The sequence below is a fragment of the Mobula hypostoma genome, chromosome 7 (genome assembly GCF_963921235.1).
Source record: "Mobula hypostoma chromosome 7, sMobHyp1.1, whole genome shotgun sequence".
NCBI classification, from domain to species: Eukaryota; Metazoa; Chordata; class Chondrichthyes; order Myliobatiformes; family Myliobatidae; genus Mobula; species Mobula hypostoma.
Genome location: NC_086103.1, coordinates 150,769,814 through 150,795,063, shown reverse-complemented (window position 1 = coordinate 150,795,063; position 25,250 = coordinate 150,769,814). Strand labels below are relative to the sequence as shown.

The 25,250-nt window shown below is 38.2% G+C and overlaps 1 protein-coding gene across 3 annotated transcripts in view; it reads right to left on the bottom strand.

The window, feature by feature from the left end:
• brca2 (BRCA2 DNA repair associated) overlaps nt 1–25,250 on the bottom strand; it is a 134,254-nt gene that overhangs the window by 69,453 nt on the left and 39,551 nt on the right. For all 3 annotated transcript variants that reach the window (XR_010018741.1, XM_063054285.1, XM_063054286.1), the window contains exons 8-10: nt 17,162–17,214; nt 13,970–14,084; nt 2,538–7,445 (exon numbers count right to left, since the gene is read on the bottom strand). Coding sequence is in view for 2 of the 3 variants with exons in the window: in XM_063054285.1 (XP_062910355.1) it covers nt 2,538–7,445; nt 13,970–14,084; nt 17,162–17,214 (5,076 nt within the window). In the remaining variant the exon portion in view is untranslated. The remainder of the gene's footprint in view (nt 1–2,537; nt 7,446–13,969; nt 14,085–17,161; nt 17,215–25,250) is intronic.

Sequence of the window (25,250 nt, the reverse complement as noted above, 5' to 3'; positions counted from 1 at the left end):
TGTTCACCAAGCCTGGCAATTAGCTTGCAGACGTTTCATCACCAGTCGAGGTGACATCCTCAATGCACAGTTGTTAGTGTTTCTCTCTGGGAGTGAGAAACATATTCATTTTATCTCTAGTGGTAGGAACATAGTGCACAAAAAATGGCCCATGTTGAGAAAATACAAAAAACTACCTTGCTGGCATTCAAGATGCAAGGTTTGATACCTTCGAGCTTATGAATTTGATGTTTGAGCACATAGTACAGATGCACGAGAAGCGAAAAACTATTTGAGAACTGTTTCTTTTGAAGGACCCATAGGTTGATCCAATCTCAATCCTACAAATGATAAGAGAATAATCTTCCATTAGTTTTCACAAGGATGCTACGAGCACAAGGTAGGAAGGAAACAGTCATGAATGTATGTGAAATACAAAGCCAGAAGAGAAAAGAAGAAGAAGAAAATCCTTAACTCCGAGTGGAGTCATCGGGATGCCGTCATGACAGCGTTTATTTAGCAGGCTTTCTTATTTTTACGAGGCCAAGTTGCTAGCTCGATGCTCAACCCAGCACGGATGGAAAGCGTGCAAGGGAGCCAGCTGGATTTGAACTCGGGAGCCTTCGCTCTGAAGTCTGGCGCTGATGCCACTATGGCACCAGCCGGCTAAAGGCCAGAAGAGAACGTGCTGAATATTTTGGACACAACGGGATAAAGAATTCTTGCTTCAAACAAGAATGCAGATGACAGCAGTGGAATGAAAGAAAACAACTGAGATGAAACAACTTGATCATAAAGTATAGATTGCATAATGCAACAAAAATGTAAGATCAAGGGAAAAGCCAGAAATAAGGGCTACAGAGTTAATGTGAAAAGAATGAACAAAACTTAAACGACAAAAAAGAGATGTTAATGAGGAAGGTAGCATTAGAGAGACAAGAACACTTTACCATAGAGAATAAGTGAAAGCAATAAGTAAACTCAGGCATTTGAAGAATAAGAAATTGTCATAATCTCGAAAAATTCAAAGAGCAAATCTTGTGGTGTAATTTGGAATCACAGGTGCAGCTTTTGCTTCCACATTTTTGAAAGGAAACCACAGGAGTAAAGATAATGTAGAATTTATTCACCTGGATGCAGTCCGCTATGAGGAATACTATAGAGAAAAGAAGCTATTTTAGGTGCAAGAAATCCAGTATAACTTTGGTGGAAGTCCTGAAAAATGTAGTAATTCGATAGGGTAGTGCAAACAAAAACAAATGGGGAGCTTTCAGTATGGGAGAGATTTTGAAAAACAGAAATAAACTCATTTAAATAAAAATTCATTGAAGACTCAATGAATCCTGGCAAAAGATCTTCAACTTGACATATTAACCGTTTCTCCTTCCATAGTTGCAGCATGACCTACTACTTACAGCATTTTCCATTCTTATTTTAGATTTCTAACATCTGAATTTTTAAAAAATTAATTTAATCATTTGACAGCTGCCTGAAAGTAGTTTAGCTAGAATCATGTTTCTGAACTGACAAGCCCGACTTAACTTTTGACTATAAAGGTGGAACATTCCACAGTACTATAATATGGAAATAATGTAACACTTTTCCAGGTAGCAAAAATCACAAGGTAATAGGAGCAGCTAGGAAGCCTCTACTTCTGTGGCAGTTCCATACAGCTCTCAATTCCTTGATCTTCTTTAATTGGGGGGGGGGGAAGAGAACCAATTAACTTTATTATATCAACATATTTAACAAGTACATCTGCGAACCTGTGGTAACAACAGAACACAATAATGCAGGTAGAGGAATCACAAAATGGATAATAAAGAAAAAGTGACCTCCAAGGATAACATCAATATTATCGGCCAAATGAAGTTGTAGGGCTACTGCAAAATATTAGGACCTTCCATGATTACTTCAAGCAGGATTCAGTTTAGGATGGTGGGACTAAAACAGATTAAGATAGCAGATGTTTAAAAAAAAACAGAACAGGAAGGTAGGTATAGCAAACAGAAATGGGGAGGAGAAAGAAATTATGCCCAGCCCTTGGACATAAATAATCATGGGTTAATTAGAAACAACACTGTCTTACATTACATAAGCATTTTGAGTTCATGCAAAATTTATAGATCATTGAAGAACAAATCACTCAAATTTATATTCTGGATATCAAAAATATTCAAAGAAACTTCCCAAATGGATACAAATGAAACAAAATCAGGAAGGTAGAATATAAAAAAAACAGAATTAGAAGTACAATCAAAGTCGTTGGTTTTGAGACATTTTTGAATTTGGAGAACTAAATGCATAGTCAAGAATTAGTAAAGATCATTAGCTATCTGATCTTCAGTATCCAGCAGCAACACTATTCTCTAAAATACTGAAATGATGGTCTACAATGTTGAAATGTTAATGATTCATTTGTAGCAATCAGCTTTCCCTGGCTATATAGAATATACATGGTTTACATTGGAGAATTGTTCAATTAATGTATTTTTGCATCTTTATGAAAATCAAACATATTATCCTACACAGTTTAATCAAAATTTAGCACAATTTACCTTTTGTAAATTTTTCCTCCAATCGTGATCTCTTCCCTGTTCTTAAATCAGGTCCAATGATTTGATCTGTGAAAGCATGGGTGCCTCTGAATGGCATGCCTGACATAAAATCCAAATGTTCATTGTGGTCCATTGCCGCCTTGGAACTCTTCACAGTTTCTTCTGGTACTTTGGGATGTGCGTCATAATTACTTTTCAATTCACACAGAACAGATGTAGAAGCATGATTTGCACTGCAAACTGGATTAATTCTTCCTTCTGCAAGGGTATTAGATCTCTCAGCAGTATGGCTCAGTTTATCATTTTTATTTGAAGCCAATTGAATTCTTGCCATAGTTAAACTGTTTTCTTCTACCATTACTTCCTTACCCTTAGCTGTTTGAAATCCCGACATAAGCACACAAGTATTTGAAAAATATGTAGACAAATTTCTTGGAGGCCTATTAACCTCAAGATCATTGATTTTCTTTTTGTCTAATTCTACTTGGTCAGAATTTGGCATGTTTGCAGTCCTCTCTGGACAGTCATCCAATATTTTGTGAGTTAACTCTGCAGCTCCCTTATCTTGATGTTCATTGTTCACAATAGCATCAGAAAACAGCGAGGAGGTAGCTGATGATTGTAATTGCTGAGCTTTATCAAAAGGTGGACTTTTTGCAGACTTTGGGCTACTTGGAGAACTATCATTCATTTCAAATTCTTTTAACATACATTTAACTTTCTGAAGAGCAACATCAGAAACTAAAACTGGTTTCCCACTTGCTGTGGTGAAACCAAGTGATGCCTTTGTACAGGAGCTATCTGAATGCTTCCTCCCCTTGGACTTCACAACTTTATCACTGAACATCTTAAAGTCATCCTCACTGACTGCTACTTCAGCAAAAATTTGCTTACATTTTTTTAAAGATTCTTCTGAAACTTGAACAGATTTACCACTTGCTGTGCTGAAGGCAGTTGATCCTCTTTTTAGAAACTGTTGAGGAAGCTCAAACACAGTATCACCAGTAAAATTACCTTGGTTATTAACACTGGTACTTGGAATTAAAACTTTGCTTTCTCCAGATTCACTTTCCACATATTTCTCCTCTGCATATTTCAAGTTTGCTTCACCTACAGATATACTGCTACCATTTGAAGCACAATATGCTAAACACTGTTTAGGTAGAAGACTATTCACTTGATTCATCTTGTCTAACCTATGTGGTGGAGGCTTAGCCCCCAAAATGTTGTCATTTAAAGCACTGCCCTTGGAAGATGCATTTTTAAATGTTTCAGGTGACATAAAACTATGTTGAATTGTAAATCTATTGCAAACATCATCAAGAAATAATGCTTTTCCCTTATTTAAAGCTGCCTTTGATACACTGACTTGTTTACCACTAGCCATTTGGAAACCTTTCATTTCTATATCAGTATCTAGATCCAAATCATCAAATATATGCTCACTTTGATTAGAAAAATCATGCAACCTTCTAGGACTTTTAGAATTCACATGACTGTGATTATCTTTCAGTTGTTTCACTGTTCCACTTTTAATAGCATTCTGAATCAATGTAGTGCTATTACTTGCATGAAGAGATTCTGATGAAATATTTTTCATAGTATGTTTTGCTTCATCCAAAAGATCCTTCTCAGCAAATAGAGCTTTGGCTTTATCAAGAGACGCTTTGCAGACATTAACCATCTTGCCACTAGCCGTTTGGAATCCTTTTATTGCAGTTTCTCTTGCAGTAAACGGTGTATTAGTTAGAATTAATTCTTCTCTATTTCTAAGTGAGTTACAGGGTTCAGAGTTTTCATCATTTGGAGCTATAAATGCAGCAGAAACCAAATGATTTGGTATAGCCTGACAAGTTTGTTTTTGATCACATAATTGCTCCTCTGCATCAATTTTTCCTAAATGAATTTGAGAAGCATTCATCCGCTTATTAAGTTGTTGAGAGGCATTCTTTTCTATTCCTATAGGCAGCTTGGGCTTTTGCAAATTTTCATTGCAGCAGTCTTTGGTCTTAAGCAGGTCTGTTTTGGGGACACCGACTCCCCTACCATTTGCAATCTGGAAACGTGCAAGATCATTACTCTCCTCAGTATTTATAGCTTCATCTGAAGACCTAATGTGGCTAGCAGAAGGTCTGGATAATAAGTGATCATCAGAAAATTCTATCTTCCTACCAAATTCCATATGCCCATTTTCAGTTGCACTACCACAATCAGATTGATGGATATACTTTCTCCAAGCTGTATTTTTCATTCTACCAAGTTTCACAACATCTATGCTATCAGACTTTTCCAAGACATTGTGCTCAGTGGATAAATACATTGTTTCTTGTAGAGAAGCATCTTCCAGTATGTTGGCAGACCTGGTGCCATCTATCTGAAAATCATCTTTTCTATCACTATTCACAATCTTCTCATTTTGCAAGATGTTATCCTGACTATTTTTACTGCTTAAATTGAAGAGAGCTGGATGCAGCAGATTTGACTCACTTCTTTTTACAGCCTCTATATCACCTAAACAATCTTCAGTTATCTCTTTAGACCCACAAACAGAATTGCTTAATAAGTAACTTAAAGCATCAGTTGCAAGTACTTGATCACTAGTTTTATCAAAGTCATTGCCAATATCCCTGAAAATATTTTCTGCTTTTTTCAAACTCTCAGCAGAGGGCTTGATCACACTTCCACTTGCTGTACAAAAACCTCCTTGGTCCCCTTTAAAACTCACTTTATCTTTCAGAGGTGGATTTACACTATTAAGCATTGTGTCTGTATGTATTTTAACACTGTCCAATGAGTTTATGTACAATTTTGGTACTGTAAAAGCTGTAATTTCTTTATTTTTACTGATAAAGCCAAAGGAAGCAATAAGTGTATTTGGTATGGTTTTGTCCATTTCTTCTGTGGTCTGCTGATAGATTTCAGAACTAATCAGGGTTTCTGAAAACTTTGTAAGTGGTTGTGAGTTACAAAGCTTATTATTCAATTTTATTGAAGAATTAACATCAGAATTGATGTCCTGTCTCTTATCCAAAGCAGATGGATGAGTACACTCTAATTGCTCAATGAGCAAGTGGGTACTCTTGTCCACATCACTGACTGCAGACTCCTTTCCAGATTGTGTAAATTCAAATTGGCTATTGGTGTCCTCCAACATAGTGAAAAGTTTGCTCACATCTTCTGCTTGACTAGCTGTCAAATATTTGTAGTCGCCATCCAGATTTTTCTGTGCTAAAGGTACAGAGGAATCAAAAGTGTGCATTTTTGTCAAAGTTGATGATGACTGATTTACCACTTCCATGCTAATCTGGGACTCAGGAGACTTGGTTTTAATTTCTGGATTAATTGAGGAGATTGGACAATCACCTTCTTGATCCTCAAATGTATTTCTTGAAGTGACTAACTTAAGGATGGCTGCCTGTGCAGAATTTGCTTCTAGATTGTCATTTTTAATCTTTTTGCATAATTTCTCTTGAGAGGAGCTTTCTGTAGGCAAATTTGTGCAATGCTCAGAAAGATCTCTATTGGAAGATCCATAATTATAAGGTTCAGATATCAGGTTCTTGGTGCTTTCCAAAACTGCACAAATTTCCTTCTTTATTACAGAATTTAAATCTGTTCCTGGACCTCCATATTTCAATTCTGTTCTATCAGTGTTCTCTTCTTTATATGGTTCAATGTTGTGTGAAGACAGGGTTATTTCAGCTAGCTTATGCAATTCTGTTTTGGTAACAGATGCAGGAAGATCTGTTCTTGTTTTGTTGTGCAAATTACTTGTTGACTCAGATGATTTGCTCCAATGCATTCCAAGACCACATAGAGCAGAACTGGACAAATTGTGTTGTACTTTCCTGGCTTTTGTAGGTATGTTGTCTTTGCAATATAGTTCATATTCAGGCAATACAGTTGAAGAAACCAAGAATGCATCACTGATGGCAGCTTTCAATTTTCTAGTCTTCAAGGTGGATGCCAACACTGCAATTTTTCTATTCTGAATGCCAAGATTTGTTTCAGAGCACTTGCCCTTTTCACTTCCTAATAAATTATGCAAGTCAGATTTTTGATTTGCACTCAACAACTCCTTTTCCACAACAAGATTTCTCTCAAAATGTCGCTCTTGGCTCAAACAAATTGATACTGTTTCTATATTTGGTTTTATTTGAAGTTCAGACACACTAGATTGATTCTTCAAAGTTCTGTTACAATTTTCAGAATCGGAGCAAAATTGTTCTGTTTTACGTAAAACCCTGCAGGAAGGATGAGATGACAGTGTGTGAATTATAACTGAAGTGCTGGTTATTACATTGGTTGATAACTGGTCAGAAAACGGTGTAATACACGTATTGTCAAGATGACCAAGAGAATTATTGTCTTTAAATTTGATTTCACCGACATCATGATGCACAGAACTTTGTTTTTCATCAGCTAAAGGTTCAAAACAGGATTTCTCATTATGCTGTTTAACAGTATTGTCAGACACATTCACCTTCTCTGCTTGAACATAATTAATAACTGCAGGTGCACGCTTCTCTTCTGCATCTTTACCATGTACAAAACTATTAGACATCATCATTTCAGATTCCATGCTTAACCTTTTAGCCACTGTATGACAAGCTGTGGTGAAGATTCTACGCTTCTTGTTTTGAGAAGGCCTTCTGTTCAATGGCGTCACAAAATTATCCCAACAACTGTCATTATTAAAAGCACATGATAGCTTATCAACAGCTTCATCTTTAAGATACTGATATGTTGCGTCATCTTCTATTTTGCCAGATCTGTCCAAAAGCAGATTTCCATCTTGTAAACTTTGTTTTGCTTCCGCACCATGTTTCCCACTGGTCTCATTGAAATCAATGCACAAAATATTTTCAGGAGAAGCACCATCTTCATTTTTTCTGAAAATGGCGAGACCTAAACAGAAAATCAAATTGAACGTTAGACACTCAATTCACATTGAATGAACAGACAAGATCTAAGTGAACCTAAGGGCCCGTAGGATCATTGGGGGCCCAAGTCACCCCAACCACAATCTATTCCAACTGCTACCATCCAGGAAGCGATACCACAGCATAAAAGCCAGGACCAACAGGCTCCGGGACAGTTTCTTCCACCAGGCCATCAAACTGATGAACTCATGCTGATTTGAGTGTACTCTATATTACATTGACTGTTCTATTTATTATAAATTACTATGATTGCACATTTAGATGGAGATGTAACGTAAAGATTTTTACTCTTCATGTATGTGAAGGATGTAAGAAATAAAGTCAATTCAATCTGTAAGTAAAGGAAATTCTAACAGTAATAGGGGCCTCATCCTCACCAATGATGCAAATGTTTTTCTCCATGAAAGTATTAAAACAAAAATGATCATTATGCACTCTTTAAGGAAAGAAAATCTGGCTTTATTCAGTGGAAATTGTCCAACATAGTGTGTGGCTAAATGCAAAATTTCATCTGGTGAAACTATAAAATGATCATGAATGTCAAATAGTGGAAGCAGCAATGCGATAGCAATAAGCAAGGTCATAAACAATACAGCAGCTCACAGCTCTGCAATCCTGCCAGATCAGACTGCAAATAAAATGGACAATTAAACTGATAACAAAAAAGGCTATTTCAGGAACAATCCATATTAAAGAGGTGAGAGCCCATCTTCAACCATAAATGCTAGGTTAGAAATCGCTTTAGACCAGATGACACGATCACTGCAGAAGCAGAGTTTCAGCCAATTTACCACATCACATGACAATGAGAACAAGACCAAATCATACACTGCTTTGAGCTGAAGACCTTCTGTCCAAAGCTAGCTACAGGTTCCATCGCCTTAGACTGATCCATGGCACATGAGATGTTATTGTGGAATAGATCTGGCAAACCTGCCATTCCTACCTAGAATTGCAATCAGCAGTTTCTCCATATGAATATTTAACTAATCTGACTGAAGAGATCCTAAATTTGCTGGACAAAAAGATCCCAAAATTCAACTGCATGTCTGGATGACAGTAGTGTCTGTAAAAGCTCAAGAAGGAAACCCTGCCTCTTTGCTTTGCTGGTTGCTAATACAGTCGGCCCTCCGTACCCGAGGGCTCTGCATCTGCAGATCGAAAATATTCGGAAAAAAGTTCCAGAAAGTTCCAAAAAGCAAACCTTAAATTTGCCGCGTGCTGAGCACTATGCTGAACCCACGCAAATGAAGTGATGTGTAGGCATACCCTGTTGTAGCCTCCCAGCATTTCACAGATCCTCAGTCTCTCTCCAGCACTCATTGTTTGAGCATTGTTCACCTTGCATCTTGTTCGTTCGCTACTTGTGTTGTGAGTGAGAGGAAGGAGTTTAAGGCTAGTAAGGGATGGCTGGCTAGCTATGTAAAGTGCTACAGCCTCAAGGACTTAAAAGATCATGGGAGAATCGGCATCGGCTGATGCCGAGACAGCATCAGCATTCCCAGTAGAGTTACGATGGTTGCGTCTGTACTGAACATGTACAGACTTCTTTTTTCGTCATTATTCCCTGAACAATACAGTATAACAACTATTTACACAGCATTTACATTGTATTAGGTATAATAAGTAATCTAGAGGTGACTTAAAGTATATGGGAGGATGTGCGTAGGTTATTTACAAATACTACGCCATTTTATATAAGGGACTTGAGCATCCGCGGATTTTGGTATCTGCAGGGGGTCCTGGAACCAGTCCCCCCCAGATACTGAGGGACAACTGTAGTTTTAAGTATTTCTTATATTCAAAGACATTCAAACAACTAGAACTGAAGTAAACAACATTTAAAATTTAAAAACAAATAAAAATAAAGTGAGGCATTTAAAATGTAATACAGATTAATTTAAATCTGAAGCATTACAATTCCTGCTGTGTGCATTAGGTCCTGGATCATGCAAGAATGTAGCCTGACTCAGGATCTGAATGTTTTGCTGATCTTGAATTGCTGGTCGTTACTCAAAACCCAGCAGCAGAGTTTGAAATTTGTCAAGGCCTAGTATTACCGTACTGCTGCATTTTACAGCAAGCATATGCACGAAGTACTGAACTTGCTAAATGCTGGTATTTGCAAATATAGCCACTGATACTTGTCAGAAATCCAACTCTTTCAGGCCAACCTATAAATAGCAAGCTCACCACAAATAGATCAATTACAACTTTCAAACCCCTTAGACTTGCTACCCCACCTGTGGACTTGAAAAAGGTCACACTTTTTTCCTTCTAGTTATATGTAACTAAAGCAAACCAAATTATAACAAGGCAATTCATAAAATCAATCTTAAAACTATTGCTGTCCACTATGTAGTAATATGCTGCACTGCAGACCAGCACTCACCGTTACTTTACTTTTAAAGTATTTTTGACAATTTAACTTTCATAATACTGATAGCAGGATTCACTCTGCCACAAGAACAGTAATTGATCACAAAAATACATAATTTATCTACTGCAGTGTAATTTGTATTTCCCCACTGTACCCCACATTCATTGTTAAATTTGGTAAATGAGCTATTGGCTCCATCAGTACAGTTGTCAGAGTTAAGAGCACCATATCCACACCAATTATCAAATGCTCATTTATATGAATCCCATTTACCAGCAATTGGTAAAAAGTCTTTTTCGATGATTAAAGTGCTCATCCAGATACTTTAACATGTTATGAGAATACCCGCATTCTCTATCTTCTCAGGTAGTGCAACATAGATTGTAATCAATCTGAGCGAAGACATTCATTTAGCCCTCAGATTGCCAGATCATAAACCTATGCCCTCATCTATTATGCCTTTTTATCCAATAATAGAGACATCTCTATTATGGATAACTTCCCACCTTCCACCCTATGTATGCCCTTTATAATCTTCCAGCACCCCTTCCCCATCCTTCTCCTCCGCTCCAAGGAAAACAAACTAGGTCTAACTTGCTCTTATCATAGTCAATATGTTCTACCCTGGAACATCCTCGTAAATCTCATTAGCACCTCTTCATGCATTCATACCTTCCAAAGTGTGGCAACCAGAAATGCATAGAATACTTAACCTGTGGCCAAGTATTATCAACACACACAAAATGCTGGAGGAAATCAGCAGGCCAGGCAGCATCTATGGAAAAAAAGCACAGTCGACGAATCGGGCTCAGATTTCTAGCATCTGCAGATTTTCTTTTGTTTGCCAAGTGTTATGAAGTTGCTCATCATCTATGACTCAACTAATGAAGGCCAGCATTTGACGTGCCTTCTTCACAATTTAATATATGTGCTGTCTTCTTTATAAATCAATGTACATGTACACCAAGGTCCTCAGGTTAGTCAATACTTAATGCTTACTGTTTTATTTCAATATTTTTCTTATATCAACCTTTGTTTTCACTATATGGTTTCAGAAGTCCAACAAAAGAGTTAAGAATAGAAATAGGAACTTGAATATAAAGAAGCCTTTAGAAATTCAACAAAAACACAATTAAAAATTTAATCTAGTAATGCATCATGTAATTATGAACCTAATAGAAAGTTGATTGATTCCTTAGAGCAATTAGTCTAAAATCATCTCAATTTATAAGAATATCTGAAATTGAAGATTAAAAATTAACACAAAATTAATTATACCTGGCTTTTGCTGATTTCCACATTTTTGGGCTGATGAAATGCATGAAGACTTTGATGGTAAAGGTTGAAACAGTATTTTCATTTGTAACTCAGTGCCCAAAGGGATGTTCTTACTTTCATGATGTAAAGGATCTTTCAGTGTATAGGAATTTCCTTAAATACCCCTTTAAAGTAGAAACAATAAAGTATGGTTTTCACCAGCTACTTGATACTTCGCTGTATCCTGAACCAGCGAGGTATTTCTAGAAACTACAGACTGATTGGACTTGTCATAATTATTAGCAGAGCTGGCTTTGTGATCTTTTAAGGCCATCATTGGCTTTAATTGGCTTATTTTACTTTCAAAATTACTCCCCTCTACACATGTTCTTTCCATATTGCATGAAGGAACAGATCCAAATGCTACATTTTCAGAACCTGAACCCAATCTTCTGTCATCAGATGAATAAATTTGCTGTGAATTACCAATTATCAAATAATTTGTATGAAGAATTTCACGACTGGGAAGTTTTGACCATTGTGATCTACCACCTGTATGATTTGAAGTACTGGATTTTTCTTGTGCTTTAGAATTCTTTTTGCTTTCATCATTTGCTCTGAAATTCTCAGCAACTCCACAATAATTAAACTGATTCTCTATTGTTACACATACTGAAGAGCAAGCCAAATTCTGTGCCATTGAACCAACTCCTTCATTAGAGATGCAACTAGATCCTTTATCTTTTTCACTTGAAACAAACATCAGATTCTCTGTGTTGCTCAAACACAATGTATCTGTAGAATGAACTATACTGTCCGAGTCTCCATTAATCATCTGGCTTTCATTAAGTTCTGAGAAATTTAGATGTGACCACTCAGACACTGAAGATATACAGTGGCCTGAAAACTTCTCTGAGCTTCTGTCATGCAACTTTTGATCAACAGGCTTCCTGTTATTTGAGAATCCTCCATTCATATGAAAGTCTGATTCAGCTGCAATACTTTGGAAGGAATCATGAGATGTTAAGTATTTAATGGCATTTACCTTAAAATTATTCACTGCAAGTTTGTTCATTCTCTTTACTGTATTAGTTCTTATTCCTCTTAGTCCCAAAAGTGTATACTCAGTGAAAGATACCACTTCATCAGGTACCGTTTGCCTTCCATCTTTACAGCTTCTGCTCTCATTAACCAAGTTATCCAGTCCATTATCAGACTCTTAAAAGCATGCAAAAAAACTCAAGAACCTTAAGTGTCTATAATTATCAAACCATACTTCGAGAAGTTGCTAAAGATTTTGTCGAGTTTTGGTTTAGAATTGCCATTTGAGTTCACAGTGGCTTTTAGTTCTCCATGTTCACTTTCAATATTGAGATCTACAGTACATGAATACACAAGGCCAGAACCAGGCTCCACTTTAACTGCTCCTCCTCGCTGGCCAACCCCTCATCCATATTGTACATGTAACTCCTGGTTAAAGATTTTACTGCTAGTGTTGCAGGGTACTTCATGTAATGTTCTTTTGTACAAGCAGTGTGTTCTGCTGGTAGTGTTTGGGTTACCATGAAAGATAAGGGATGCTTTGGAATGTGGTATCATCCAATCAGGATGGTGGATCTTGGAGAAGGTTCCAGAGAAAGCTGCGGGAGAGATTTTGTAACGGACACTGAGGTGGGTTGAGGTCTTTTTCGGCAGGAGATGGAAAGAGAAGCAGTTCGAGTGAACCGGCTATAAGAATCCGGCAAGAATGCGCAATTTGATGGAGCCAAAGTGGAGGAGTTCTAACAGGAATCGGTGAATAGGAGTGGGTGCCATGAGCACATTGGACACAGGCTTCTGGAAGATTTGAGCTCCAACCTGTGCACATTTGATAATTATGATGGGCCCTTTTGTTTTTTTTTCTTCCTTTAATAACTGGTTAAGCTAACATTCATAAAAAATACTTTCTTTATAATTGCATGTACTGTATGGTCTGCTATTTCTTGCCACTGGGAAATTGCATGGGAGCAGCAAGTTGCACATTATTCACACAAATTGGGGTTTGGGTGGGCAAGACATCTGAACCTCATGGGTTTGGTGGGACGGATGTCGTATCTACCCTAGGTGTACGGAGTCAGAAAAGGTGCTTTTCTCACCGCTGAGTCTGGTGGCAGTTAGTGAGGGGCTAACGAGCCGCATTTCTAGAGGCACCCAGGAAAAAAGGGTTTCATACAGAAGTACATTCTCAAGGGATTAGGAATCACACGGTCTGAAATGGCACATCTTTATTCTATTTTTATACCGCAGGTCTGTAAACAATGATTTTGAAAAGCCAACGATAAGATGTTTATATTATTTTCTTTAAGTGCCAAAGTGGTTAAGATTCAGCAGATTTGAATTTGCACAACTTCTGAAAGTTCAACATTTGATGCTGGTGATTTCAAGAAGGGTTCCTCACAATTAACTAATGTTCAGTGGCATGCAATATCACTTTAATGACTTTAATTGCTATTTTGCATCAGATTAAGAAGGTTCTTGCATCCTCAAAAAGTTGTAAGTTAGAAAAAAAATAGAGATGCTGAAAATCTGAAATCATAATGGAAAACACTGGAAACACTTAGCCAGTTATACTAGGGAAAGTAGAAAGAAAACCAAAGTCAACATTTATTATCAAAGTCTCTTTGCCAGAAAATTTGAAGCCGTCAAATTTAGAAGTTAAGACAATACTCAGCAAATAAGATAAAGCAATTGGTAACTAACTGATTCAACATCTTGCAAAACATGTTAGTAACACAGACAATGCTTTGAACAATTCCTTCATTTGAAATACAACATAGAGAAGTTTATTTACGAGAAAAACAATTAAGACTTACTACAACTCTGATCAACCTCTTCAATTTCTTCATTTTCCTCCTCCCCAATTACAGGTAGCATGCGTTGTCCAAAACCAAATGCATTACACTCCTTGTTTAAGTTACTGTGTAAAAACTGCAAGTAAATTAATAATCAGAATGTTAATAGCAAACTCATTTAAAAAAGCTTCACCTTTTTAAAAACACACAAATAGGTCGATTTCAGTTTTAAAGGCAAGCAAAATATTATTTTTGTATGTCTGTAGAATATGTAAAAGTATACCATTTGTTTAGCTGGTAATGCAGCAAAATGTCCAAAATAATCAGGATCAGTATATAACGTCTCAACCAGAGTTCCTGCAAACCATTATTAGAAATAAATACTCTGCCTGCCTCTTGTATTCACTAATTACACAGATACTTTTATTTAAGGTGGCAAACTTTACATGATCCAACATTTTCTAACAAACTTGGTGGCAAAGCTTACCAGTAGACTCATTCCCAACATAAATATGGACATCTAATCCATAAGGATTTTTAGTGCAGTTTTCCCACAAACTTTGGTACTGCCTTATTTTCTACACTTGATAAGCTCACACATCCTCCTATATCAGTAGCACCTGAACTTCTTTCTATGTAATAACCTTGCACTTTTTTTGCTGACAAAATTCAGAAGATTAGACATGCTGTCAGTGTCTCTGCATCAGGTCAGAAGTCAGTGACATCCTGTCACTAACTTAGAACTAATTTACTTAAGATGACAGTCCAAACCTATAACACTTTAGAAGAAATTGTGCTACACCTGAAATCCTCCTCTTGTTCCCTTGACATTTTACCTACAACCTTTTTTAAAAATGTTTTTAATTGCATGGCACCAGACATTCTGGAGATGGTCAACACTTCTAACAGACTGCTTCCCAAAAGCCCTGAAAACCGCAGTTTTTAAGCCTCCTTTTAAAAAACCTAGATGCCTCAGTAATTAGTAACTACAGGCCTATATCAAACTTGCCATGTTTAAGCAAAATCATTGTAAAGGTTGTTTATCAGCAACTTAATAGCTTTTCAGCACTAACCAAATATATGGATTTTAACAATATCGTAGTACTGAGACTGTTCTGGTCAAGGTTTTAAACGACTTCCGTTTAAACCATGATGATGAAGAAATTTCAGATTTATATAACAATGTCATCAAGTGACTATGGCAAACAGAAAATCACTAAAAGCTGTATTGAACAAATCACTGATTGGATGAGTCATAAATTTCCTCCAGTTAAACAAAGAAAACTGAAATGATTGTTTCTGGTGCCAAAAAATAAAACGATTAAAAGTCAGTGCTCACTTAGAGTCCCTGTCGTTACTGACCACAAACCAAACCAGAAACCTTGGTGTTGTGATGGACTTGGACTTACACAGAAAACCTACAGCACAATACAGGCCCTTCAGCCCACAAAGCTATGCCGAGCATGTCCTTACCTTAGAAATCACCTAGGGTTACCAAGGCCCTCTATTTTTCTAAGCTCCATGTACCTGTCTAGTAATCTCTTAAATGACCCTATCATATCCACCTCCACCAGCGTAGCCAGCAGCCCATTCCACGTACTCACCACTCTCTGCGTTAAAAAAAACTTACCCCTGACATCTCCTCTGTACCTACTTCCAAGCACCTTAAAACTGTGCCCTCTCATGCTAGCCAGTCCAGCCTTGGGAAAAAGCCTCTGACTATCCACACGATCAATGCCTCTCATTATCTTGCACACCTCCATCAGGCCACCTCTCATCCTCTGGCACTCTTAAGGAAAAAAGGCTGAGTTCACTCAACCTATTCTCATAAGGCATGCTCCCCAATCCAGGCAACATCCTTGTAGATCTCCTCTGCACCCTTCTATGGTTTTCACATCCTTCCTATAGTGAGGCGACCAGAACTGAGCACAGTACTCCAAGTGGGGTCTGAACCAGGGTTCTATATAGCTGCAACATTATCTCTCGGCTCTTAAACTCAATCCCACCATTGATGAAGGCCAATGCACTATATGCTTTCTTAACCACACAGTCAACCTGCGCTGCAGCTTTGAGTGTTTTATGGACTTGGACCCCAAGATCCCTCTGACCCTCCACACTGCCAAGAGTCTTACCATTAATACTATGTTCTGTCATCATATTTGACCTACCAAAATGAACCACCTCACATTTATCTGGGTTGAACTCCATCTGCCACTTCTCAGCCCAGTTTTGCATCCTATCAATGTCCCGCTGTAACCTCTGACAGCCCTCCACACTATCCACAACACCCCCAACCCTTGTGTCATCAGCAAATTTACTAACCCATTTCTCCACTTCATTACTCAGGTCATTTATAAAAATCACAAAAAGTAGGGGTCCCAGAACAGATCCCTGAGGTACCCCACTGGTGACAGAACTTAAATTTTAACTGCCACATTAAGACAATTACAAAGTCAGCCAGCCTACTACCATCTTTAAAAATATAGCGAGAGTTAAAGGGCTTATGTCTCAGCAAGATCTAGAAAAACTCATCCATGCATTTTCACAGATCCCTGTAAAAAATCTCCCACACAGATGCAGCTCATTCAGAATGCTGCTGCTAGAGTCCTTACTAAGACCAAGAAAGTAGAACATATCACTCCAGTTCTCATATTGATACACTGGCTTCTTGTCCAGAGGATTGACTTTAAAATATTACTACTGGTTTATAAAGCACCGAGTGGTCTAGGGCCAAAATACAACTCTAAGTTCTTTTAAATCAAGGCTTAAAACTTCGTTATAACTTTTAATTAGAATCCCATGCACTGCAAATTCCATTCTTCATATTTTTTGTGATTTTATTCTCTTATATATTGCCCGAAATTTGATGTTTGATTTTTATATCTTGTTCTATGTAAAGCACTGAATTGCCTTGTCGTTGAAAAGTGCTATACAAATAAACTTGTTTGCTTGCTATCTTGATGTACTTATATATGGAATGATCTGTCTGGATGGCATGCAAACCAAAGCTTTCCACTGTATCTCACTACATATGACAATAAAAAGCAATCACCAATTAACCATTAAAAACTGCATTAGCAAATCACAAATAAAAAATCAATCCCATCATGGGAGTTTGATGGATGACAACGTACAGCCCAAAAGTGTAAGTTATGGAAGATAAAAACCTCCCTTACTATTCTCAAACACACAGCAAATCACGCACAATCTTACCAAAGGCACTTGTACTTCTTTAACCTTGTCTTGAAGCAATTCACTTTCCTTGGCTAAAATGAAAAATAAATTCACATAATTTGGAGACATGCACACCGAAAAGAAATAGTGAATCTATTGACAGCATATTGCAGAATGTCATATGCTGAACACAAAAGTAACCACATTCTTGACGTCACATTCCAGTTTATAAGCATGAACTTAATTGCCAACCTTTCTATTTAAAAAAAATACATCTGACTGACGTAATTAAGGTAACATTTGCAAACAACTGAACACCATTGAACAGAATTTTAATACTACATCCATAAGAAATGAAGTTAGAAAAGCATCTTGGATTGTAAAAGTGGGAACAATCAATTGTCAAGTGAAGGAAATATATAGAAGGGATAGAAATACTGGAGTTCAGGAGTCATGGAAAACTAAATTAGAATAGCAAACTTTAGGAGGACAAATATAAAATTAATGAAATTGAGAAAAATTAAGACAAAGGCAAATATTCTTAAGACAAAGCAATTGAAAAACGCATCTAACTGAAGCAGACTTCAAGAACTATTGGCCACAGAAGGTGAAAACAAAACATTGCAAGACAGGGAAATCCAAATATTATCAAATAATAAAGTAGAATTAAACTATAAATGTGATGCATGGGCCTGGTGGAAAATAGCAAATAGATTTCATGCAATAAGGCAGTTATAAAGATGTAACAAAATTGGTAATCAGTCAGTTCACTCAGGAAATTACCTATAACGAAAAGGCAACATGGAGAAGAATTGAACAAAGAAAAAAAAGTGTTCAAAAACCATCAGAAAGTTTTAGTATCACTTGCATGTCGTGAAACTTGTTGTTTTGTGACTGCAGTACATTGCAATACATAGTAATAAAAGCTATAAATTATGATAAGCACAGAAAATATTGAAGAGTATACAAGGGTTCACGGACCATTCAGAAATCTGATGGCAGAGGGGAAAAGCTGTTTCTGAAACACTGAGTGTGTGTCTTCAAGCTCCTGTACAACCTTCTTGTTGGTAGCACCAAGAGGGCACGTCCATGGTGATAGGCTCCCTTAACGATGGATACCACCTTCAAGGGATCTCCTTTTGAAGATGTCCTTGAGGGTAGGGGAGGCTAGTGCCCATGATGGAGCTTGCCAAGTTTACAACTTACTGTAGCTTTGTCTGATCAGTCAGAAAGTTCTCCAGTGTACATCTGTAGAAATTTGCAAGTGTCATTGGTAACATACCAATTCTCCTCAAACTCCCAAGGAAATATAGCTGCTGTTGTGCCTTCTGTGCAATTGCATCAATGCTTGGCCCAGGACAGATCCTCAGAGATGCTGACACCTAGGAACTTGAAACTGCTTACCCTTTCCACTTCTGATCACTCGATGAGGACTGGCATTTTCCCTTGACATGTCCACAATCAATTCTTTGCTTTTACTGACACTGAGTGCAAAATTCTTTTTGAAACAGCGCTCAATTAGCTGATCCATCTCACACCTGTACACCTTATCACCATACGAAGTTCTGCCAATAATTGGGTTGTTGGCAAATTTATAGATTGTGTTTGAGCTGTGCCTAGCTATATAGTTGTGGGTGTCGAGAAAGTAGAACAATGGGCATCCATGACATGCGCCATTGTTGATTTTCAGCGAGGAGGAGATATTATTTCTGATCCTCAGTCTATTGTCTCTGGAGGAGGAAATCAAGTATCCAGTTGCAGAGGGAGGTATACAGGCCCAGGTTTTGGAGCTTTTTAATTATAACTGAGGGTATGATTGTGTTGAACGCTGAGCAGTAGTCAATAAACAGCAGCCTGCTCCAAGTATTATTACTGTCCAGGTGATCCAAGGCCGACTGGCAAGCCAATGATCTTGCATCTATATAACCATATAACAATTACAGCATGGAAACAGGCCATCTCGGCCCTTCTAGTCCGTGCCGAACTCTTACCCTATCCTAGTCCCACCGACCTGCACTCAACCCATAACCCTCCATTCCTTTCCTGTCCATATATCTGTCCAATTTAACTTTGAACGACAACATAGAACCTGCCTCAACCACTTCTGCTAGAAGCTCATTCCACACAGCTACCACTTTCTGAGTAAAGAAGTTCCCCCTAAACTTTTGTCCTCTAACTCTCAACCCATGTCCTCTTGTTTGAATCTTCCCCACTCTCAATGGAAAAAGTCTAACCACGTCAACTCTATCAATCCCCCTCATAATTTTAAACACCTCTATCAAGTCCCCCCCTCAACCTTCTACGCTCTAAAGAATAAAGACCTAACTTGTTCAACCTTTCTCTGTAACTTAGGAGATGAAACCAAGGCAACATTTTAGTAAACCTCCTCTGTACTCTCTCAATTTTATTGACATCGTTCCTATAATTCGGTGACCGGAACTGTACACAATACTCCAGATTTGGCCTTACCAATGCCTTATACAAATTCAACATTACATCCCAACTCCTATACTCAATGCTCTAATTAATAAAGGCCAGCAAACCAAAAGCTTTCTTCACCACCCTATCCACATGAGATTCCATCTTCAGGGAACTATGCACCATTATTCCTAGATCCCTCTGTTCTACAGCATTCTTTAATGCCCTACCATTTACCATGTATGTCCTATTTTGATTAGTTCTACTAAAATGTAGCACCTCACATTTTTCTGCATTAAACTCCATCTGCCATCTTTCAGCCCACTCTTCTAACTGTCCTAAATCTCTCTGCAAGTTTTGTAAACCTACCTCATCATCCACAACACCTATCTTAGTATCATCTGCATACTTACTAATCCAATTTACCACTCCATCATCCAGATCATTAATATATATTACAAAGAACATTGGACCCAGTACAGATCCCTGAGGCACACCATCCTCCAATCTGACACACAGTTATCCACCACTACTCTCTGGCGTCTCCCATCTAGCCACTGCTGAATCCACTTTACTACTTCCATATTAATGCCTAACGATTGAACCTTCCTAACTAACCTTCCATGTGGAACCTTGTCAAAGGCCTTACTAAAGTCCATATAGACAACATCCACCGCTTTACCCTCGTCAACTTTCTTAGTAACCTCATCAAAAAATTCAATAAGATTTGTCAAACATGACCTTCCACGCACAAATCCATGTTGACTGTTCCTAATCAGACCCTGTCTATCCAGATAATTATATATACCATCTCTAAGAATACTTCCCATCAATTTACCCACCACAGACGTCAAACTCACAGGCCAATAATTGCCAGGTTTACTCTTAGAACCCTTTTTAAACAATGGAACCACATGAGCAATACGCCAATCCTCCGGCACCATCCCTGTTTCTAATGACATTTGAAATATTTCTGTCAGAGCCCCTGTTATTTCTACACTAAATTCCCTCAAGGTCCTAGGGAATATCTTGTCCGGACCCAGAGACTTATCCACTTTTATATTCCTTAAAAGTGCCAGTACTTCCTCTTCTATAATTGTCATACTTTCCATAACTACCCTACTTGTTTCCTTTACCTTACACAATTCAATATCCTTCTCCTTAGTGAATACCGATGAAAATAAATTGTTCAAAATCTCCCCCATCTCTTTTGGCTCCGCACATAGCCGTCCACTTTGATTCTCCAAGGGACCAATTTTATCCCTCACTATCCTTTTGCCACTAACATAACTGTAGAAACCCTTTGGATTTATTTTCACCTTACTTGCCAAAGCAGCCTCATATCTTCTTTTAGCTTTTCTAATTTCTTTCTTAAGATTCTTTTTACATTCTTTATATTCCTCGAGTACCTCATTTACTCCAAGCTGCCTTATTGAAGATCCCTCTCTTTTTCTGAACCAAGTTTCTAATATCTCTTGAAAACTATGGCTCTCTCAAACTTTTAACCTTTCCTTTCAATTTAACAGGAACATAGAAGATTCTGTACCCTCAACATTTCACCTTTAAATATCCTCCATTTCTCTGTTACATCCTTCCCATAAAACAAATTTTCCCAATCCCCTCCTTCTAAATCCTTTCGCATCTACATCTACTGTAGATCTGTGGTAGTGATAGCCAAAATGTCACCAAAAATAAAAATCATCACATTATAATAAGTTTTTAAACCTTAATTTTTTGTCAATGTGAAAGTTTAGACCAATCAAAATGAAGGTTCAGTCTCTTTGGCCTTGCTCAGCAAACCAGACAAGCACTGTAAAAGCACTGAATGTGATGAAAGTCTCCAATCATCAAGATTCATGATTGTTTAATGTTGTTTCCAATACACAAGTGTAAAGAAGAACAAATAATTGTTACCCCAGATGTGAAAAGCACCAATAGTATAAATGCACAAGATAGCTTACATATGTAAGGGGGTTTCGTCTCTTATGTTACTGTGTAGGCTAATTAAAATGGCTTCTTTGTTATGTTATACTTGGGGAATGCTTCTTTGTTATGTTAAACGCTGAGAAAGTTTTTGTGCTTTTCCTCGGGGTCCGACCCCGTTAGCGGACATCACAGCACCTGGTCCATCCTCTCTCTCTTCCGCCTTCTGCCCCCAAACCCCGCGCATACAGTATCTTCAAATACACCAAAAACATAACTATCCCAATTGGTTCGTAACATATTCTTATCACACTCTAAACCAAAACAAGCTGCTAGCACAAAAACTTTCTCAGCGTTTAACATAACAAAGAAGCATTCCCAAGTATAACGTAACAAAGAAGCCATTTTAATTAGCCTACACAGTAACATAAGAGACGAAACCCCCTTACACTCTCCCCCCCACCAAATAAAGTCATGTCCTCATGACTTCTACATAACTCACCAACCAGTCCTACAGACACAACACACACATACACAGATACACACAGTGACAGTGCTCCCCAAACAGTGGACCTTACACCCGTTCCACGGGCGCTACATAGGCCAACCTATCTGGGAGCTTCTTAACCCTCTGAGACCACCGTACCCCCTCACCTAAACCCAAAAGACTCAGGCATTACTAGGGATACCTCGGGCCTGCTTGCCAACTTCTCTCTCACTCAGGCCACCATTACAGCTCCGAGCCCCCTGTCCTGTGTCCAGCGCCCCGCTTCTTTTCCTTCCTGATCCTGCCATAACTCAGACTGCCCACAGCTAACCCTCCCCACTACACCTGACTCAGTGGGAGAAGGGCCAAAGGTCTCTTCCTCAATCACGGGGAAGTTAGCGAAAGGCAGCATGTACCACATGTGCAGCACATCATCCACCTTCCTAGATTAACTGCACGTGCATAAAGTGATGTTAGGCAAAGGACAGTCTGTACATAAAATGACTGCCTGGAAATGATAAAAGTAGTGATGGTTGAAGAGTGTGAAGGGGTTGGTTACTGGGTGAAGGTGTTGATCAGCCTTACTGCATGGAGAAATAAACTAGGAGTCTGGTGGTCCTTGCGTGGATGCTACATAGCCTCCTCCTTGACGGGAGCAAGGAGTCCATGAGCAGTGTTGGAGAGATCCTTCATGATGTTATATACACATAACATGTATGTATGTCCTTGACGGCGATTAAGCTGGTACCGGTGATGCTTCAGGCAGGTCTGACTACCCATTGTATAGTCTCTTTCACCTCAAGACAGTTGAAGAAGTTTGGCACGAGTTGCCAAATCTTAAGGACTTTCTACAGGAGCACAATTGAGAGCACTCTGACTGGCTGCATCACTGCCTGGCACGGGAACTGTACTTCTCTCAATCGCAGGACTGTGCAGAGTGGTGCAGATAGCAAAGCACATCTGTAGATGTGAACTTCCCTACTATTCAGGACATTTACATAAACAGGTGTGTAAAAAGGGCCCAAAGGATCATTGGGGACCCAAGACATGCAACCACAAACTGTTCCAGCTGCTACCACCTGGGAAACAGTACCACAGCACTAAAGCCAAGACTAACAGGCTCCGGGACTTCTTCCACCAGGCCATCAGACTGATTAATTCACGCTGATACGATTGTATTTCTATGCTATATTGACTGTCCTGTTGTACATACTATTTATTACAAATTACTATAAATTGCACATTTAGATGGAGACGTAACAAAGATTTTCACTCCTCATGTATGAAGGATGTAAGAAATAAAGTCAATTCAATTCAAATCTGTAGAATAGAAACATAGAAAACCTACAGCACAATACAGGCCCTTCGTCCCACAAAGCTGTGCCGAACATGTCCTTACCTTAGAAATTACCCAGGGTTACCCATAGGCCTCTATTTTTCTAAGCTTCATGTATCTATCCAGGAGTCTCTTAAAAGACCCTATCGCACCCGCCCTGTCATTATATAAAAGACAGCATATCTGATGTGGACAGAATGTATAGATTCTATAAAAAGTATAGATGTGGACAGTTCAGCTTTCTTGAGGCTCCTCAGAAAGTAGAGATGTTGGTGAGCTTTTCTGTTTGTGAAGAATGTGTTCTGGGACCATGAGAGGTTGTACAAGATGTGAACTCTTAGTAGCTTAAAACTGCTTGCTGCTTGCTCCTGATGTAAAGGGGTGTGAGTTCTTCTGAATAACCATCTCCTTTGTCTTGTTGATACTGAGGAAGAGTTTATTTGCCTGGCACAAAGCCCTGAGTTTTTCCTGATCTCCTCTGTATTCATATTACTATTAACACCTTATCCCCACTTAATTCATCCATAGCCATTCATTAGAGTTAAAATGTCTTCATTATTGTCACAGCCTTCCTTCTGTAAAGAAAATTAACCTAGTTTTGTTAAAGACAGGCAGATATGAAATATTCTCTAAATAAACTAGCACATTAAATTTGAAAGCAACATACACACACACACAATGCTGGAGGAACTCAGCAGGCCAGGCAACACCTCTGGAAAAGAGTAAATAGTCAAAGTTTCGGGCCAAGATGAAGGAAATACAAGTCAATTAGTCAAGCACCTAACACAATCAACTGTCATTTTGTTGGCCATGGCAAATACTGTATATCTTCTGAAGAAATCTCCAGCTTTTCTCAAATGCATCATTTATTTTGTTCATCAATAGATTTTCCCTCTGGTCAAAATGAAAGGGAGATATCCACATTATCCTTATCCTTATTTTTTAATACAGTTTTCTAGATTTTTATTTCATTAGGTAATCTTCACTTATAATACTGTTCTGGATTACCTTTACTGAAGTTAAAAATATTCATTGGAAAAAAAAAACTAGAATAGTTCAGATTACTGTTTAAATATTAAGGAACATATAACATTTAAAAGAAAAATAAGCAGACTTAACCAGAAGATTATCATTTGAAGATAATTTAGTTTTTATGACATCATGCTGGAATTTGTCCAGTTCCACACACCAACTCTTCTTTGGAAGGCAGAATGCCTACCTCACCATTGCCTTTTTCTTCATCAGCAGGAAGAGAGGCCTTGGATCTCAGCCCAAGGCTACGATCCTATTACTCTACACTACAGTATGGTCAACTGTGAAGTGTAGTGTAGGAATAGAAGATGTGCCACCCTTTCTTCAGCAAGTCTCAAGACTTCAGAAGTGAAGCATTAGCTTCACCAATCCAACAAAACTCTAAATATTGCTTTGACCATAATCTATAAATATTTAATTTACAGGTGTCCCCCGCTTTTCGAACGTTCGCTTTACAAAACCTCACTGTTACGAAAGACCTACATTAGTTACCTGTTTTCGCTAACAGAAGGTGTTTCCACTGTTACGAAAAAAGCAGCACGTGAAAAAAAAAGCAGTGCGCAATAAAAGGCAGCGCACGCACCGAGCAGCCACTCTCCCGCGGATTCGGAACGGCATTCTAGCCGGCATTGCTTAAACACGTGCCTGTGAGCAGCCGTTAGCAAGATGAGTTGTAAGGTATCAGAAAAGCCTAAAAGAGCTCGTAAGGATGTTACACTTAGTGTAAAACTAGACATAATTAAGCGTTTCGATCCTGGTGAACGAAGTAAGGACAAAGTGAGTTTGGCTTGTGGAAGTTGACGAAGATGATGTTGAAGAGGTTCTGGCATCCCATGACCAAGAACTGATAGATGAAGAGCTGATACAATTGGAAGAGGAAAGGATAACAATCAAAACTGAATGCAGTAGCGAAAGTGAAGTCGTCCAGAAAC